Source organism: Rhododendron vialii, chromosome 4a (genome assembly GCF_030253575.1).
Source record: "Rhododendron vialii isolate Sample 1 chromosome 4a, ASM3025357v1".
Taxonomy (NCBI): domain Eukaryota; kingdom Viridiplantae; phylum Streptophyta; class Magnoliopsida; order Ericales; family Ericaceae; genus Rhododendron; species Rhododendron vialii.
In genome coordinates, this window is record NC_080560.1 from 3,320,793 (window position 1) to 3,339,910 (window position 19,118).

Genomic DNA, 19,118 nt, shown 5'->3' on the forward strand with positions numbered 1-19,118 from the left:
ATCGGGTCCAATAACGGCTCGGCTGCAGCGTTATTCCTCGGTTACCAAAAAAAAAAAAATTCCCCAAGTACTAGACGGTCCTATCCAGTTAGTGAGCCTCCCAGAAACTCCACTTTGATCATATGGACTACATGTATTTTCTCCCCTGTGCGCATGGAGGCCTAATAAACGAACCAATGGATCATTAAGGCGAGTCACTTGATAAACCTTGTTGTAAGGTGTCATACGGGATGATATCCATCTATGATCGCCCTAGCGTTAATGCTATTATACACTGCAAAACAACACACTGCTGACAGAAAAGTAAAAGATGCTAATGTTTCCCAAACAAAATATATGCAATAAAGGGAAAGGGGTAAGAACTCAACAAACAAACTGGTTGTGATCAAAACACCGAAGATGAGCGCGGACCAAAGCATATAGATCATATTATACATTGAGGATTCTCAAGTTCCATGAAGAGAATACAACAAAACAAAACAAGCATTGGAAGGTTTACAAAGGGGTTATTGGGTAAGTCTTTGCATCTCATTTTGGTCATTGAGAGTCTCAAGGAGAAGGGGAGGGGCAAATTGAGCAGTACCTTGGTGCTCATCAGAATCCTGGCAGAATGAGAGGATGATGGTATCAATAGACATCTCCACAACGCCAAAGAAAAGAGTAGCTACAACATAGCCGAGACCCCAGCATACCTGCACTAACAAAAACGCGATTACTTCTTCAATCTCGACTCTGTAACAGAAATTGAAAAAAGAGCAGAAATGGTTCTGCTATGGCAGTGTTTGGATCTTGGATATGTATGGGATTTTGGTGGGGGAAAAGAAAAAAGAAAGAGAAGTATTCAATTTTCAAACATTTTCGGGTCCTTCCCCATTCCTTTTATTTTCCCTCCACAAAACCCTCAATAAATCCTAAACACAACCTTGTCTTGGATTTGTGGAGGGAAAAGAAGAGGAATGAAAAAAGAATTCAAATGTGTCTAGGTTTTCGCTTTGTTTTCCCCTTCCTTTGCAATACCCTCCACAAATTGCTAAACAAACCCTTACAAATTTCTTGACGCAAAATTATCAAGGAATCTCACTGCAATGTACAGAAAAGGTTAAAAAGATTAAAGTGTTATTGTGAGTAAATATGTTCATAAGGACCCAAGCATAGAAATGTGACACGTAACACACCATCTGATTGAATATGTTGTTGGCATCAAGATTATTATGACTAGATGTCATTTTATCTTCTCGTAAAACTTTTTTGAGAGCACCCACTTTGTGCACATATTTTTAAAGGTTAGGTCTGCCTCAGTCTTCACCAGCCCATACCCCCATTGGTTGGGGATTACACGGGTACTGTTATTGTTATTTGTTGAGACGTCATTTTATCTTAAACCTAACAGGTTGAAAGGTTAATGGGAAAGCAACTCAACATATCATGATAAATAGTCTGCGCGGATAGATATTTTACAGTAGAACACAAAAGTATAAAATCATGTTGCCTTGCATTCTTCACAGAAGTTAGTGCTGGAAAAAAAAATCTGAAAGGTCATTGTAAGAAAATATAACCACAATGAAAAAAAAAAAAAAAACAAAGCCACCACCTACCAGCTTTCGACATGAACAAAAATTTAAATCATCACGAAGTCATCCAATATCATAGCAGTAAAATTTCATTTTGGAAGCTGTCAATTTAAGAATTACATCATGAAGACGTTCCATGGTTGCTTCATGCTGTTGTCTATACCCAATAATTTGCCTAAATCACATCATAAAGCCCACATTTTTTTGCTTTACAACCTAACCTTATTGCTTTCACTTGCTTGTAACCAGCAATTCTCAAATTCAGCACTTCATATGGTATAATATGTTGTTTTATTTATAAATAGGAAATAGATACCAAGAAACATACCAGCACAGGAAATAGAGGGGAGGAGATCTTGTTGTGGGCAGAGTTGTATTTGTGAGTGTTCAACATGAGGAAAGCAAACACTGCACTTGAAAGGCTGACACACAACTTCCCAAGAAAGAGGATAACATCACCAATCACGTTCACTTTCCCTATCCGAAGGATGTTGCTGATGATCAATTCTGTCGCGAACTCAGAAGCCTTAAAGAAGCTTTTTCCCGTGATAGCAATCTGAAAGTATCAGAAGCATGTTTCTAAATACGTACACATCAACAATGTGCTATACACTTGTATTGGCATTGAAGTCCCCCTTTTTTTGTAGATAGATTAAGATCTTATTCCAAGTAACATAGGTTACAAAGGGTGATCTCAAAGAAAGAAAAGTCAGCACAAAAGTAGTAGAGTCTTTGCAGTCCTGGGGCAACATGTGGTGAGAATATAAACAAATTGATCAAATTCTAAACTTTCACTTTGTTTTGACTCACAGGGAACAGGACTTAAGTTCCCAGGTATCCTCCTTGTTATGGATTAGACTTTACCATGCAAAATTTATTGCCTGCTGTGAAAGTTGTTTCCAGAAAAAGGAAAACGATGACATTAATAGTCCACATGTTAGATGATGATATCATCAGCTTAAGTTCATTTCGAGAAAATTCTCAACACATTCAATCTTAGGAATATCTAATAGGAGTATCTTCACAAGGGAAATTGCATTTCTCCTCCTTTCAGGCCAGTTAAGTTTTCTCCACGTGGAAGTCATTTTCTAGCTTATCAACTCCATGAAACACAGACAAAAATACAATGCAAATGAAAAGGTACATAATTTGGCTGAAAAGAAGTTTCAGTAAATTACCATAATATAGGCATTGCGGTTCACGGATTTGGTGGTCCATTCAATACATCGTCGGAAAAACTGAGAAGAGTGAAATGCCAACCTTCCAATGTGGCTATCAGGTACCACATTAGCAACTTTCAATTTGCGACGAATAGCCTCAAGTATAAACCGGATGGACTCAACAAAGGATACAAGTAGGCAGCCAATAGCTACAGAACCAAGGCTGTAACGCATCAGCCGCTTCATGGAGGAGACAACAGGAAGAAATGGAATCTCTGGCTGCATTAAAATATTACCAACTATCAGATGAAAGAAAATGCACGAGATATTGATATTGAAGTGTAAATCTGAACCTAAGGAAAATTATCCTCAACTCCTCAAGTACCTTGTTTTGCAGAAGTAGCAGTCTATCCCAATTTTTTTCCCTCAGACAGAAGGATACAATCCCCAAGGACCCCTACATAGTAAGCTAGAAAGGTCCAAAATTTCTGCTGTATAGTATAACTTTGTCCACAGGGCAATCAAGGACAGTATATTGAAGCCTGGGCAGACTGGAAGATGGGAGGATGTATAAATCTAAAACCTTGGACTAGCTGATCTAAGCCCAATTCGTCAACTGAGGGCATAGTAATCCATAGGCATCAATGTCAAATGGAGTAATACACAAAAGAAGGGATGCGGCAATTTACAAGAGCACATTATAAACTGAAGATATTATGCTTCCCATCCACCTATACTCAAAAGAATCTCACTTTCCTAAAAAGAAATTAAGAGTACACCATCTTCCCTTACAAAACATATAAGGTAACACCACAACGCAAACCCACCCCAAGAAGAGAGAGCCTATTCGAAAAAGATTCTACGATTGATCCAAGGTATCATGTAGACTATGCGTGTAGAGAAAATTCTTAATGGTTATGATTGAGTAACTTACCGATGTTTCACCACGTGCCCAATAGTAGGAAGCAACAGAACCCGCAATCACAGTTGAAGAGCATGCTATAAAAAACTGTGTGGCCCAGTAACAGCCAAATAGGTGGAAAAGGATTGCAGCACCGATATGGGAAGTATAATGGATGCTATAACCGCAGCAACGATCACAGCTCACCCTTTTCAACCCAAGCTCATAGGCACAGCAGTTGGAGTTGCAGTCATTTTCGAGGACCTGACCGGAACTGAAAAGATGGAGAGCAGCCGAAAGCCAGAACATGTAAAAAATTGCAAGGATAAAGTAAGGTATGACTGGAAAGATTATAAGTGCCTGAACTTCTCCGATGACCTTGGCAGCAACCTGCATACAGATGTAGTAGCAACTGCACTTATAACCCCATAAAATCGTCTATAAACCAGCTCATCGACCTAATAAAAGGAACGGCAAGGCTATAATGTCAATAATCCAAGTTCTTTTTTTGGGTATGTAGGTTTTGTCCAAGTTGAAGTGAATATTGATGGGTTAAATGTCCTAGTATTTGATATGATCCTCAAAACTAGTTCATGCTTCCGTACTTATCAGAGTTTGACGGAAAGTTAAGGGTGACAAACTCATAAATTAGGATCAAATACTAGTTATTCAAATGTTTTGTCGAGTTTCATATTAATTCTAGAGGAATAGACATAATGATTACCTTGAGAACAGATGTTGCCATAAGGATGCGGCGGACTATTGCAATAGATGAAAGAATGGAGATAATCATCACAATGGTCATGAGAATAGCAACAGCTTGAAGATGTTTAAGCTCCTGAAAGTTGAAAAATGCTCGAGTAAATAACAAATCTATATCAACTGCTATCAATAATAGAGGGTTTAGTTAAGAACCCACCCTGGAAGATACGTTATAATATGGATCATGCTCACCAATAATAGGAGATATGGCAGTGTTTCCCATCCATCCAGCTAAAAACAAAAGAAGTCATCGTCACAAATGATTAACTGAGTTATAATGCTCCAAAGCAGCTAAGACACACATACTACTTTAAACAGCAAGCAACTTAAGTATTGTAGATCCTAGCAAACAAAGTTAGGAACCTACATAAAACTTGACGCAAGATGTTTTATTCCCTAAGACGAACGTCAACAGCTAATTTCATCATAAAAAGGGTGTAAATATATGTAGCATAACATGTGCACATATGGAAGACAGCTCGAGAAGCATGAAACCACCATTTGATTTTTTCTAAACAGCTCAGATGGAAAACAGTAGTAGGAAATTTGCTTACCCTTCAAATAATAGAACATTGTAAATGAAATTATGAGGACGTTGAAGAGGATGACTGTTATCCATGGCATCCCAGCCACAAAATGTCTAATCATCAAAAGCCATATTACTGATAGGAACAGTGGCAGGATTCCTCCACAAACAATCAATACAGGCCAAGACTTGCCAATGTCAGCGACATATCTCTGCAAAATAACAACGGTAAATTTTCCTCAAAAATCAATGTGTGAGAAAAACCAAATAACCGCCAGTGTTGGGGGCAGGGGTAACCACTACCCAGTGAAACTCCATAAGAAGAAAAAAAGGATGTCTTCTCAACAACCAAAACTGTTGGCAAGGTTTACTGAGGTGAGTAGGTTGTAGTTGTTGGACCAGCAAATGTGTGCATCTCCACAAACAAGTCACTAGGCCTTAAGTCTAAAAGGCTACACATTGTGATCGCATTCTAATTTTTTAAAATATAGATTCTTGCCAGAACATAAGGTGTACAAGCCTGCACTAGCTACAGATGGGTTAACCCCATCGTATACTAAAAACTGAGTTGGGGAACCACTCATGTGCAGACAAACATAGATTGCAGAATTTTCACGAAGACAAGATTGGTCCATCAAAATTAACACGGTCTCAACATGGTTCTACAAGTCTGAACCCGTGTAGCTAGGATTAAATAATATGATTGATATTTTGTAGTTTGTACCACTGTTTGCATGTCTCTATCTCAATGAAGAAGAGCAAGCGGTATGTTCTGTACTGTCTCCCATTTTCTTAAGACTTTGAACACAAACAAGAACAATTTTATAGTGTTTGTGAACAACTTCAAAGCAAGAGTGTTATAAAGTAGGGAGACACACACACACACACACACAAAGAAAGACTACTCAACCTTTAAAACTGCTGACTGTGAATTGACGGACTTGTGGATTGATTTATCTATGAGTATGTCCTCAACAACGCTTACTCCACCCATTTGCTGCCAATGTCGCAAAGACACATTTGATGCACGTGCAATCAACTGGCAGCTCCAGTAAACTGAACAAGAAAAGGATTCCCACAGTTTAGTGGACAAGTAATAAACACATAAACTAACAAAAGCTCAATCAATGTGATACAGCTTTATCTCCATCAAAGTGATTAAAGTGCAAACCGTAACTCCGGATTACTTACCGTTCACGCTTGGAAAGATAACCGGATAACAGGGACCTTGAAGTTGAAGAGAGGTGTTCCTTAGAACAGGAGTTAGATCAGCAAAATAGTCATAATTCCTATCTATCCAGTCGTCAGTTGATAGATGGATATCTCCCTCTGGATAATCACACACCCAATTGAGAGAATCTTCGGATGGGATAGGGCAATCCAACAAACAGATACTCCGGGCATTATCAAGTGTGAATTGGCTGTTCTTTAATCCACTCTGGTAAACCTGGTTGGGATTCAACCAATATCTGAGTTCCAATTGCCGAAGGTCGGGATTTCCATGCCTATCGCCGCACACATTTCCTTTGTAGTCCAGCCCATAAGTAAGCCTAATGGTCCAAACCACATATCACGATCATGAAGAAAAGAAAAGGATCATCTAAGTAAATGAAGGGAGCTTAAAGTGAGTACATCAGCATGCACTCATACATAAACAATCCCATTGTAAAAATGCATACAAGTTAAACTAATTTCTAAATAAATAAGCAAGCAAAGCTCGTGTTCTGCCAATATTTAGAAGTTTCAGTGAACAATTGAGCAGGGTAGAGGGTGGTCTTACAATAGAGCGACAGTAACAAGTTCACTGACAGCTTAAGGTACTAGTATCAAGCACCGTTTGCAGCGTGCCCCTTAGATAACAGCAATGTCGAAAAGAACCCAACTTTTTGAATTTCAATAATCCTACATCCTGGTAAGAACGCGGAAGAACCCGCAATTCTCTTTACCATTCTTACATGAGAGGTTCACATAACCAGAATCATCCAAAGCCAACTAGCTCGTACAAACCATAATCAATAACTATTGATATCGCAAGAAATCATGAAAAACAACTGCTATCCAGCAAAATGGACTCTCAGTTCTATCGAATCATCAGCTACAGCACTGTAACCTACCCAAGGAACACCCATCTCACAAACCCAGAAATAGTGTCCCTAAAGATCAGCATTACAGATTTATTTACTAAACAAAACATCAGTCTTTACAAAAGAAAGAGGGGAGGAGGAGAAAAGAGACCACAAATTTTAAAAATTGGAAGTGTTCCATTTCCCAGAAGCAGAAGAACTATAAGCTGCCAATCAACAGCTTGCTCTCAAAAGCCAGTATAAAATACAAAAAAGAACCCAAATTTGGGATTTTAGTTAAGCCTACATCTTGGAATCTACCATTATTTAAAACTTCAGTCCACACTTCCATGGGAAACAAAACCATCAAAGAACATCACTAACAAATGAATCACATTGGTGATAAAGGTGAGAAATTTCAGCAAAAGAAACAAATTGGAGAAACAGAAAATCTGAAAAATTCGTTTGGAGATGAAGCAAAGATTTTTGAAAAAGAACATTAAAAATCAAAAGATACCCCATGAGGATTCTGAAACCAATTGTTGCGTACCTCAATGGGTTTCCTCTGTTGAATCCAAAGCTGGAGTTAACAATCATTCCCACCCAGAAGGCAATGAAGATGACAAGGAACACAACATCTCTGCATTTCCTGTTGTGCTTTATGATTCCACCCGTTTCGGCACTTCCGTCGCTTGATGGGTACCTCCCTATCACTGCCCCCATAGAACTCCTCATTATCAAGTTCTTGGGGAGAGAGAGAGAGAGTACAGCTGGGATGTGTGAAGTGAGGAACTGTGTGTGATGCAGCCAAAGGGGTTTTAGCGAAGAATTTGGGAAAGTTTGTCGAAAGCATTACTATTACACTTATTATATATAGCTGTATAGGAGTAATTGGTTATAATTATATAAATTTTTTTTTTTTATCAAAGGTTATAATATTTGATGTTAACATTCGTTTGAGTGACTTTGACTTAAGACAAAGATTATGTTCAGAATCTAAGGGCCAGGTGGCTCGGCTCTTTCCTTGAGTTCAAGTTGGCTCGGCTTTTGCCGGGCCACTTCCGACATTTATTAGATTGGGTTTTTGCATAAACTAAAGTATTAGTACAAGTAAATTACAGTGTATATTTTTCCCATGCTTATTATTTTTGGTTTTGTTAGTTTTACGTCAAGTTTTTTTTTATAATTTATTAATTGAGTCGATAAGAGGACTCAGAACAGTAAAAATTTATAAATCAAATTTAAAATTTTTTTTGTCTCTTTTTAAAGTTTTTGATCATATTTTTTTTACTTTTAAAATTTATCTCGTGCAGGCAAACTAACAATCTTTGACAATCTGACGAAAACCTAACCCAAAATGAAAAAAAAAATAGCGACAAAAAAATTACTGTAATAATTAATTTAGACCAAATGAGGCCTTAATTTCAAGGAAAACAAACCCAAACACTTTTTCTTTCTTTGAACATTCGACAATTTTATTACAAAATAATGTAAAAGTTGGTCACGATTAGCCAGAAAAATGCTAAAAATGTTGTAAGTAGTGGGGAGGAGAGCTAAAAAATGCTAGGCTTACAACAAAATTCTATAACATACTTACAACATCCTTACACGTTAGTACTGGGTATTTCGCGATTTTTGTATTTTGTTTTTTTTCGTTTTTTTTTTCTCGCATTTTTAGACCGATAGTGTCCTTTTTACTTTTTATTATGAACACAATATGTTTGTGCTCCTTAAAAAAAAAAAAAGAAGAAAAAGATGTTAGGAATCAAACTACTTGTTCAACTCACAACGCCCTATGAATCTTGGAAATTATGATCACAGAAATCGCAAGCAAACAAAAAAATAGTGCGTAACAAACAAGAAAAGAAAGAACACAAGATATACGTGTGATAAGCCCTCAATAATGTAAATAATAGGGCTTATCCCTCTCATTTTTGTCACACACAAGTGCATAACTTGCTTGATTTGAACGATATTGTACGAAAGGTGTGTTTTTGGCGTTTTCAGGTGAATGGCGTGAATAAGGCATGTTTTGACGCCATGGATTAACTCTAAGGGTTTCCGTACACCCGAGGCCTTGTGGCACTCCGCCATCGAGTCCCAAGAATGATGAATAGTAGCTTCGGAGGGTGTGCGGGACAATGGAAGGCCAAAGGGCATAGAAAGGCTGAAGAAACAAAGGAAAAAGAAATCTGTCCAGCCACTACCCGTAGTTCCAAAATGGTACTATCTGTAGCCAGTGATCAGAAATTGTGTCAAAATTGCAAACCGAGACTACTACTGGTAGCCCAAAAATGGTCCTACCCGTAGCACTTGGAATTTTCTGCAGATTTTATGTTTGACTTTTGGACATTTTAGGGGTAGTTTAGACTTTTATATCCCGAATGTTTGGGACTATAAATAATTTTTAACCTCATTTTGAGAGGATATCTTTCATTTTCAATCCTAGGAACTTCTCTCTCTACCTCCTCTCATCTCATCTCATCTTCTCAATCTCTCTACAAAAGGAGGTTGATTACTTGGATTTTAAGGTATTTCACTTTTATTAAAGTTGTTCGTATTGTTGAGATCTTCATTAATCTTAAGTTTATTTTCGTTTTCGTCCATGAATCACGTTTCTCTTTTTATGCTTATGTCTTGTTCTTCGAATATGAGTGAGTAGTCGAATAGGCTTGGTCATGGGGTGATTTCTACGGTTCTACCCCATGATTTAGGTAGTTTAATGGCTTCTCTCATTTTTTGTGCTTAATGTGGTTTGTGAATGGATTAAGTTTATTTTTATGTAACAAAACCTAGGGTTGTTAACCTCTTTGATTATGTTCAGGCAAGGACTTGATCTCTTGTCACACATAATGTTTGGAGCTATGTCACTCTAAGTGTTTGCCAAAATGCGTCAAAGAACTTGTTGAACTCTAATATTTGGTCTAAACTTAGGGTTGTTAACTTCGTTGATGTCATGTCGACAAGTCTCCTTGGCACACGACATGCTTGGAACTCTGTCACTCTAGGTGTTTGATAAAATGCCTAAATGAGTTCCTTTCCATCTCCAAACCTTGTTGTATGAGTTAAACTTGATTTTCCTGGTTAAATCTTCCGAGTAAGATCACATGACAATGACTCTCACTTGAGTTATCGAAGAGAAGCATTGAACGACCTAAGTTATGGGCGGAATAAACCCTAGACCTTGCCGCTTTTTAATTTCTAGACAAACTTCATTTTCAATCAAGTTAGGAGGTAGAGAGAATTTCAATCGCTCAAAAGTTAGCCGTCTCAAAGCCGAACCTAAAGGTTGGCGATCCTAACGCTAAAAACCCTTCGTACATCAAACCTCCGGCCTAGCTCCATTGGCTCCCTGTGGATTCGATCTCGGACTTCCGAGTTTATTATGCTGCAACCGACCTAGCCCTACGCTTGGGGCGCTCTTTACTACGTCACACTTTGGTCGAGCAAGCAACGTGAAAAACCTCAACGTGAGAAAAAACCACGGGAGCCACACCAGTCCGCTATGAAATCGAATCAAAAGTACAAGTCTTCTTGCAATCTCTCTAGGACCTACGTTTTCTCTCGCCTTTCTTTGTTTTTCTCTAAAAACTGATTACCCTAATTTCCTCACACCGTATTCACTTTGTAGGATTTTATTTTTTGATAACTAGATGTTCGTATAGGTTTATTCGTATATTAACTAATTCTAAGAGACTATAAACCTACCGTACACTACCTAAAACCCACTTGTTCATTTCGTATGGTTCACATAAGCTACCATCAACGACTCTTCCATTTGAATTTTCTACTCTTCCATTTTTCCATTTACATTTGTTGTAATCCATTCTGACGGCAAATTGTTTGTTAAAAAGTAAAAACCTCAAAGCCATAAGTTTTTTTTGGGTAATGTAAGGTGTCTCGGGCCAGTTTGAACGCACCTCGGACTAATTCCTACAGCCCGCTTCACATGCTTACGCAGGGGGTGAGGTGGCCCTCCAAAAACCATTGTTAAGGAAAATCGAACCTAAAACTTTAGAATAGATCTTAAGTCTCGGCTAAAATACTTGGCCAACCCCAACCCGGTTGGAGTTCTCATAGCCATAAGTTGGAGTCTGCAATGGAAAGAACTAATGTCCACGTGAGAGTGGTGGTTAAATCTTTTTTTTTTGGTAAAGAAGTGGTGGTTAAATCTTGATTATTTACACATAATATTATGTTAGACTTTGGCAATTGGGATTTGAAGAATCAGATGAGAATATAGCTACGGTGCTTACACAATTTTCACTTGTAAAACCTCGCCATTGGGTATTTATGTCTTTTGTTAATCACCTAGGATCCCACATTGGTTAATTATCACTCGATGGTTCACTTTGTAAATTATAGCATTGCACTTTCTAAATGCCGAGCTCAGTAGCATGAGCTTGTAACCAAGTGAGGCTTCAAAATATTTGGACAGTGGTCTTTGGGACCCTAATAGGACAGGTGCATCGCTTTCTCTACTCCACAACAAAAAATGAAGGTGCGCACCCATCCCACCATGGGTTGGCCAAGCAAACAAAAATTGACTTATTAAAATTATACGACTTATTTAACAAACAGTCTAAAATTTTAATTTAGCTTATTAAAACCTACACCAAACACATCTGAAGTCAAGTATATGCCCAATTTCTATCCCATAGAACATTTTTGATGGTTGAATCTGTTCAGGGCAAGAATCGATAATTTCTCTCTTGAGATGGGGTCTTCCTTTTGTTTCTTGGGAAAATAACGATCCAAGACGGGTTTTGATAATTAATACTTGCCAAGAACATGCTGAGAATATTTGTTAATGCTGAAAATGTCCTTGACATTTATTAATTATCAAAACATGTCCTTGATCGTCATTTTCCCTCGTTTTTTCTTTGTTTATTTCCTACAAATGATGGGCTTATTTATTGTGTTAGTTGAGTTGTATGTTGGGCTATGTTATCTCGTGAACTTCAAAAAAATATGTAGTGTCCGTTGGTTTGTATTTTGTAATTCATAAACAATGTATATATATGATCTCTCCTGTCAATCAACAAAAAGAAAACAAAAAAAATTGACGGCGTTATATATTCTTAATTTAGGCAATGACAAAATAATTTGAGTCAAGGGGAATTTAAAATTTTCAACAATACCTCAAGGTCAGCTAGCGAGGCAGGGGACCAGATTAAGACTAGGATGGCAATGTGGATGAAAGCAAAGTTCGATATCAAGGTGTACTCAGTGGAGGATTTTAAATGTTTTCTTGATGGTATTCAAAAGCTAAAGCTCTAATTATGGGTTTGAGGTGTTGCACTTCCAACCCCCGGTTGGATGGTGTGTTTTTAATTTTTGTGTTTCTTATTTCGTGGTTGGGCAAGTTCACTCTTTCTTCTTTTTCTCTTGGTGTACCTCCTTCGAGATTTATAAAATTGTTTCGTTTGTCGAGAAAAAACGAAGAAGATAATTTGATATGTGGTTTATTATCTTGAAAAAGTTAAGACAAGTATTCAATGGGAACGAGGAGTTAATAATCTCATCGTCGGTCCACTGACCGAACTATTTTTCAAATATATTACTTGTAATTTTTCCACCTCAGTTATGATAATTGAAAGGGAAAATGACGGCCCAGATCACAATAACAGCTAATTAAGCTGCTTATAGAATTTCCACTCATAAAACATGGCCATTACGGGTTTTGTTAATTAGGTGCGATGTTAATAATTCAGGATCCCACATCGGTTAATTATCACTCAAAGGTTCACTTTATAAGGAACTATTTCACACTTTTTAAATGCTGAGCTCAGTAGTGTGGGCTTGTAACTAAGTGAGGCATCAAAATGTTTGGACGGTGGTTATTTAGGACTCTAAAATGGCAGGTGCACCGCTCTCTCTACTCCACAACTAAATGATGGGGCGTACCCAAGTCCCAACCCAACATGGGTTGGATGCCAACACACCTTTGCGGGATCAAAGTGGGGGGTTTCCCAACTTGCTACTCTTAACTGAAGTACTCTAACCGAGTTTCAAGCGAGTTCTATAGAAATGAGGGGTCATCTTTCATAATCGCACCAGGAATCCAACTACCGAATAAACATTTTTTTATAACCAAGGCAAAAATCAATTTCTCAAGGTTAATTATATGTAATTCCACATCAATGAGGAACTGATAATCTCGTAGTGCAGGTAGTGGACAGTGTGACACCCTATTTTTGAACACATAACTTTTTTTTTTTTTATGCTCAACGTGATACAATTAGGTTTTATTGGTATGCGAACAATTAATAATTTATACACGTAAAGTGAAAATTACAATTTAAAAAATGGTTGGTTCATATCAGGAAAATCATATATATCTCAATGATTTTCATTTGAGTACCACAAGAAGATTGGACCAAGAATTTATTCTTTTCAAAATAAAAATAAAAATAAAGCCAACAAATAATTATATGACTCTACGCTTAACTTTGCTATTCGCTCCCATTTTTTCGCTTGACATAAGTAGATTCCTATCAAGCGGTGCCACTCCCTCTTTCAAATCCATACTCCACCACATGGTGTAGAAGAACTATTTTCAAAGGGTTGGAGTTCATCACTCATGTGTGACTTACGGATCCGAAAGTTTTGTACGGTACTAGGTGAGAAACCCTAAAAAATCAATTTGATTGTGAAAAATTGCGGGTAAGTTTATTTTTACTTAGTGAGAGAAAGGGATTCAAGAATGCTTCTTCTATAGAGCAAAACCTCATAGTCATAGTTGGCATTCCACCTTGACATTATTTGTGTTGGGTCGTGACCCCGACCCCAATCCACACCTCTAAGCACAAGCACAAAAATAACCAAGCACGAACGAGAGATATCCGAGGAAAAACTCCACTATGTATAAATCACATATACAAGTATGAAAAAATATCACTGAGAGAGCCACAAACCGGCTTCCCCACTCCTCTCTCTCTCACTCCCTAATCCGGTGGATCTTCGACGGAGTATCCAAGCATCTGCTCTTCCCAATTCCCCGAAGGAGGAGCCTAACTCTACACATCCCCGAGATCGTCTCGACGAGACGAACAAAGCCCAGTGCTCCAATCTTGTATCCGAGCAATTTGAGCCAAGAATTATTATGATCTATATATCTAAACTAATTTAAAAACGTTTCGGATTCATAGAATCAGATCCTCGTAATACCTATGGTGCCATGGAATTTTCTCTAAGAACATCTAGCAATGGGGTAGTATTAATGGCGTTTGTTTCTTACGGGAGATATCAAAAAGCAATTTAGGATCCCACATCGGTTAATTATCTCTCAATTGTTTACTTAATAAATAACGGCATTGTACAATCTAATTGCCGAGCTCAGTAACGTGGGCTTGTAACCAAGTGGAGCATTAAAATGTTTTGGATGGTGGTCTTCAGGACTTTAATATGGTAGATGCGCCACTCTATCTGCTCCACAATTAAATGATGGAGCGTACCCATCCCGTCATGGGTTGGCCAAGCAAATCCAACTCTTGATTATAGGGGTCAAAGTGGGGGGCCCAACAACTCGCCGCTCTTAATTGAAGACCCGATGATGTGGGTTGTATAGAAAAGAGAGTTCATCTTTCCTAACCGCACCTATTAGAGGAACCCATCTACTAGACAAACATTTTTTTTCTCGCCAAACATAATTTAGATTATTTTTTTCTTTTCTGAACTTGTTTTAAAAAATCAGATTGTTATTTCTCGTAGATGGTGTGAGTTGCATAGAAAAGAGATGCCATTTTTCCTAACCTCAACTATTAGAGGAACCCATCTACTATACAAACATTTTTTTCTTGCCAAGAATAATTCGTATTATTTTTTTTCTTTTCAGAACTTGTTTTTAAAGTCAGTTTATCTTTGAAGAATATATGTTGTTTTCTCATATTGAGACTTATCCTAAAATTCATATATTTTGAAACTTTAAAAAAAAATCAGCAACAATGAATTAAAATAAGTCATTAATTGTTTAACAAAATAAGTTAGTTTATTCCAAATTCCTAAGCTACTAGGGCATATCTCATTTTCATATTTACAATACCCAGCATAGGTTGGACGCCAAAAATCCTTTGAGGGACCAAAGTGAGAGGGGTCCCCCAACTTGCTACTCTTAACTGAGGTACTCTAACCGAGTTTCAAGCGAGTTGTATAGAAATGAGGGGGTCATCTGTCATAATTGCACCAGGAATCCAACTACCGAACAAACATTTCTTTAATGACCTTGTAATTAATACCGAAACTTGTCTATGGCTTGTTTTTCATCTTAACCTTATAAATCTGAAACGGATATGGTCGGCTAACCTATTATTCAATCCTGTTTTGAATTCGATAACTTTGTCCTAATAAATCCTCCTTCTGAATAATATTTTTCCTAGCTAAGGCTTATGCTAGAATTACAATCTCAAAATTGGCTTAGTTTTTGGGGTAAATTGTGATCACCTTGCTCAATCTCCCCTATTAGAGAAACCTATCTACCAAACAATCTTTAGAAGAAAAAAAAATTCAGAATACTCAATTTTTTGAATATTTTCTTTCTTTCTAAACCTATTTGTAAACTTGGTTTTGTCTTTTTTCCATAAATTTTTTCCCTTGTTGACTAGAAGTTTTCATTCAGCCTTAACAACGGAAATAAATCATTGTCCAATTTATTTATTTTTCACTTCAGTTGAAACTCATTTTCATATTTTACTATAGTTGAATAATTTATCAAAATTTGTTTGCTATTTTCTATTCCAAAATATATTTACTCCTAACAATTAATTTTGTTCTTATTGGATGCTAGGAAATATTTGATGGTTCAAATATCATTAATCTATTGAACCATATATGTTTGCGTTATGTAGAATAAAAGCATTATATACATACAAAAAAAATATTCCATGGCAAAGGCAAAAATCAATTTCACAGGGTTAATTATATCATAAGATTACGACAAGTAATTCCACATCAATGAGGAATTGACAATCTCGTGGTACAGCCAGTGGACAGTGTGACACCTTATTTTCAAACACAAACATTATTTTTATTTTTATTTTTTATGTTCAACGTGATATGATTAGGTTTCATTGGTATGCAAACAATTACTATTTTTTACACGTACGTAATGTGAAAAATACAATTTAAAAAATGAAAGTTCATATCCGAAAAATCATATATATCTCAATGATTTTCATTTGAATGCCACAAGAAGAATGGACCAAGAATTTATTATTTTCATAAAAAAATAAGGCCAACAAAAAGTCTAATTATATGACTTAACGCTTAACTTTGCTCCTCGCATTTTTTTGCCCAACATAAATAGATTCCTATCGAACGGTGCCGCTCCCTCTTTCAAATCCTGATTCCAACACATGCAGCCTATCCAATAGAAGAACTATTTTCAAGGGTTGGGGTTCATCACTCATCAGATCCGAAAGTTTTGTACAGTACTCGGTGATAAACCCTAAAAAATCAAATCGATTTTGAAAAAAATTGCAGGTAAGTTTATTTACTTAGATATAAAGGGATTCAAGAATGCTAGCTTCTTGTATAAATTAGTTGTTATGTTAGTATAAGCCCAATTTCTATCCCATAGAACATTTTTGATGGTTGAATCTGTTCAGGGCAGGAATCGATAATTTCTCTCTTGAGATGGGGTCTTCCTTTTGTTTCTTTGTTTATTTCCTACGAATGATGGGCTTTTATTTATTGCGTTAGTTGAGTTGTACGTTAGGCTATGTTATCTCGTGAACTTCAGAACAATATGTAGTGTCCGTTGGTTTGTATTTTGTAATTCATAAACAATATATATATATATATATATATATATATATATATATATATATGATCTCTCCTATCAATCTACAAAAAGAAAACAAAAAAATTGACGGCGTTATATATTCTTAATTTAGGCAATTACAAAATGTTTGAGTCAAGGGGAATTTAATTTCAATCGAAAAGATAATTTGATAAGTGGTTAATTATCTTGAAAAAGATAAGACAAGTAATTCAATGGGAACGAGGAGTTAATTAATAATCTCATCGTCGGACCACTGACCGAACTGTTTTTCAAATATATTACTAGTAATAATTTTTTTTCCACCTCAGTTATGATAATTGAAATGCTGAATCACAGTAATTTGAAGAATCAGATCACAATAACAGCTAATTAGCTGCTTATAGAATTTCCACTCATAAAACTGGCCATTACGGGTTTTGTTAATTAGGTGCGATGTTAATAACTCAGGATTCCACATCGGCTAATTATCACCTAAAGGTTCACTTTATAAGGTACTATTTCGCACTTTCTAAAAGCCGAGCTCAATAGCGTGGGCTTGTAACTAAGTGTGGCATCAAAATGTTTGAATGGTGGTTATTTAGGATTCTAAAATGGCAGGTGCATCGCTCTCTCTACTCCACAACTGAATGATGGTGCGTACCCAAGTCCCAACCCAACATGGGTTGGATGTCAACACACCTTTGCGGGATCAAAGTGGGGTGTCCCCCAACTTTCTACTCTTACCTGAGGTACTCTACAGGCAGTGGGCTATTTTCGAACACAGACTTCTTCTTTTTTATGCTCAACGTGATATGATTAGATTTTATTGGTATGCGAGCTAGCAATTAATATTTTGTACACGGAATGTGAAAAATACAATTTAAAAAATGGCTGGTTCATATCAGGAAAATCATATATACCTCAATGATTTTCATTTGAGTACTACAAGAAGATTGGACCAAGAATTTATTCTTTTCAAAAATAAATAAATAAATAAAGCCAACAATTAATTATATGACTCTACGCTTAACTTTGCTATTTGCTCGCATTTTTTCGCTTGACATAAGTAGATTCCTATCGAGTAGTGCCGCTCCCTCTTTCAAATCCATACTCCACCACATGGACTAGAAGAACTATTTTCAAAAGGTTGGAGTTCATCACTCATGTGTGATGACTTACGGATCTGAAAGTTTTGTACAGTCCTAGGTGAGAAGCCCTAAAAAATCAATTTGATTGTGAAAAATTGCAGGTAAGTTTATTTACTTAGAGAGAGAAAAAGGGATTCAAGAATGCTTCTTCTATAGAGCAAAACCTCATAGTCATAATTGGAGTTCCACCTTGACATTATTTGTGTTGGGTCGTGACCCTGACCCCAATCCACACCTCTAAGCACAAGCGCAAAAATAATTAAGCACGAACGAAAGATATCCAAGGAAAAACTCCACTATGTATAAATCACATATACAAGTATGAAAAAATCTCACTGACAGAACATCTCCTCTCTCTCTCACTCCCTAATCTGGTAGATCTTCGACGGAGTATCTGTTGGTCCAAATAGCAACCCAAGAGGGGGGGTGAATTAGGTATCTCAAATATAATGCGGAATTAAAAAAATAATTGCAATCTATTCAACTACAATTCCAATTTCAATGATATACTATTTTACTCTGCAATATTGATATGCAAAACGGAAAGTAAAGAGAGTAGGGAAGAGAGAATCGAACGCAAGGATTTATAGTGGTTTGGTTCGCAACTTCACGGCCTAGTCCACTCCCCAAGTGTCCAACTCGGGATTTGCTGCACTATCTCCAATAGTTACAATCCTTCTAGCTTCGCGGGTGCTAGACAACCTTTACAACGAGCAATCTATTTCCAATCGCTCTGACTAATTTTGACTCCGGTGTTAGTCACACCTATTCCAACTAGTTTTGACTCTGGTGCTAGTAACACCTAACCACCAAGTGATTTTCTCTCCAAAACCACTCACAAAAAGTAATCACTCACAAGAGTATGAATAAGGATGTACAATCCCTTTTACAATGGAGATCAAACTAAGCACTCTCACACAAGTGTATAGATATCTAGATAAAGAATTGAGTATTGAGAGATTTAATCAGAATGTGTCTTGGAGTATTTTTCGTGAAGCTCTCCTCTGCATCCCTTTAATCTTCCTTGGCCTTTTATATATATATCCTTGAACCAATGAACATGGAAGCACCACTTCATATTTGGAAATCAATTACACAATTCCGTCCTTTAATTTTCACTTGACTTGTTCCCATCATTTAGCCGTTAGAGATAATTCTTCTAATCAACAAAAATGTAGCCAATCAGTTATCTGGTTTCCATTTCTTTGCCACCGAAATGAAAGCCAT

At 36.9% G+C, this 19,118-nt stretch overlaps 1 protein-coding gene across 1 annotated transcript; it reads right to left on the reverse strand.

The window, feature by feature from the left end:
- Window positions 1-400: 400 nt before the first annotated feature.
- Window positions 401-7,827, reverse strand: LOC131323340 (choline transporter protein 1-like). The gene is made up of 10 exons (XM_058355081.1): window positions 7,534-7,827; window positions 6,112-6,470; window positions 5,831-5,976; window positions 4,949-5,132; window positions 4,552-4,625; window positions 4,357-4,470; window positions 3,666-4,022; window positions 2,750-3,010; window positions 1,900-2,127; window positions 401-692 (listed from the first exon to the last, which is right to left on the reverse strand). Exons 1-10 carry the CDS (start codon window positions 7,716-7,718, stop codon window positions 507-509), a joined length of 2,094 nt encoding a protein of 697 aa, XP_058211064.1. The 5' UTR covers window positions 7,719-7,827; the 3' UTR covers window positions 401-506.
- Between the last annotated feature and the right edge of the window lie 11,291 nt (window positions 7,828-19,118).

Excerpts from the sequence above, each read along its gene's own strand:
- LOC131323340 (XM_058355081.1), bottom strand. The coding sequence starts at position 7,718 with ATGAGGAGTTCTATGGGGGCAGTGATAGGGAGGTACCCATCAAGCGAC. Across the intron at positions 5,133-5,830 it reads CACAGTCAGCAGTTTTAAAG|AGATATGTCGCTGACATTGG; the intron begins GTTGAGTAGTCT and ends GTTATTTTGCAG. Across the intron at positions 4,471-4,551 it reads ATTATAACGTATCTTCCAGG|GAGCTTAAACATCTTCAAGC; the intron begins GTGGGTTCTTAA and ends TTCAACTTTCAG.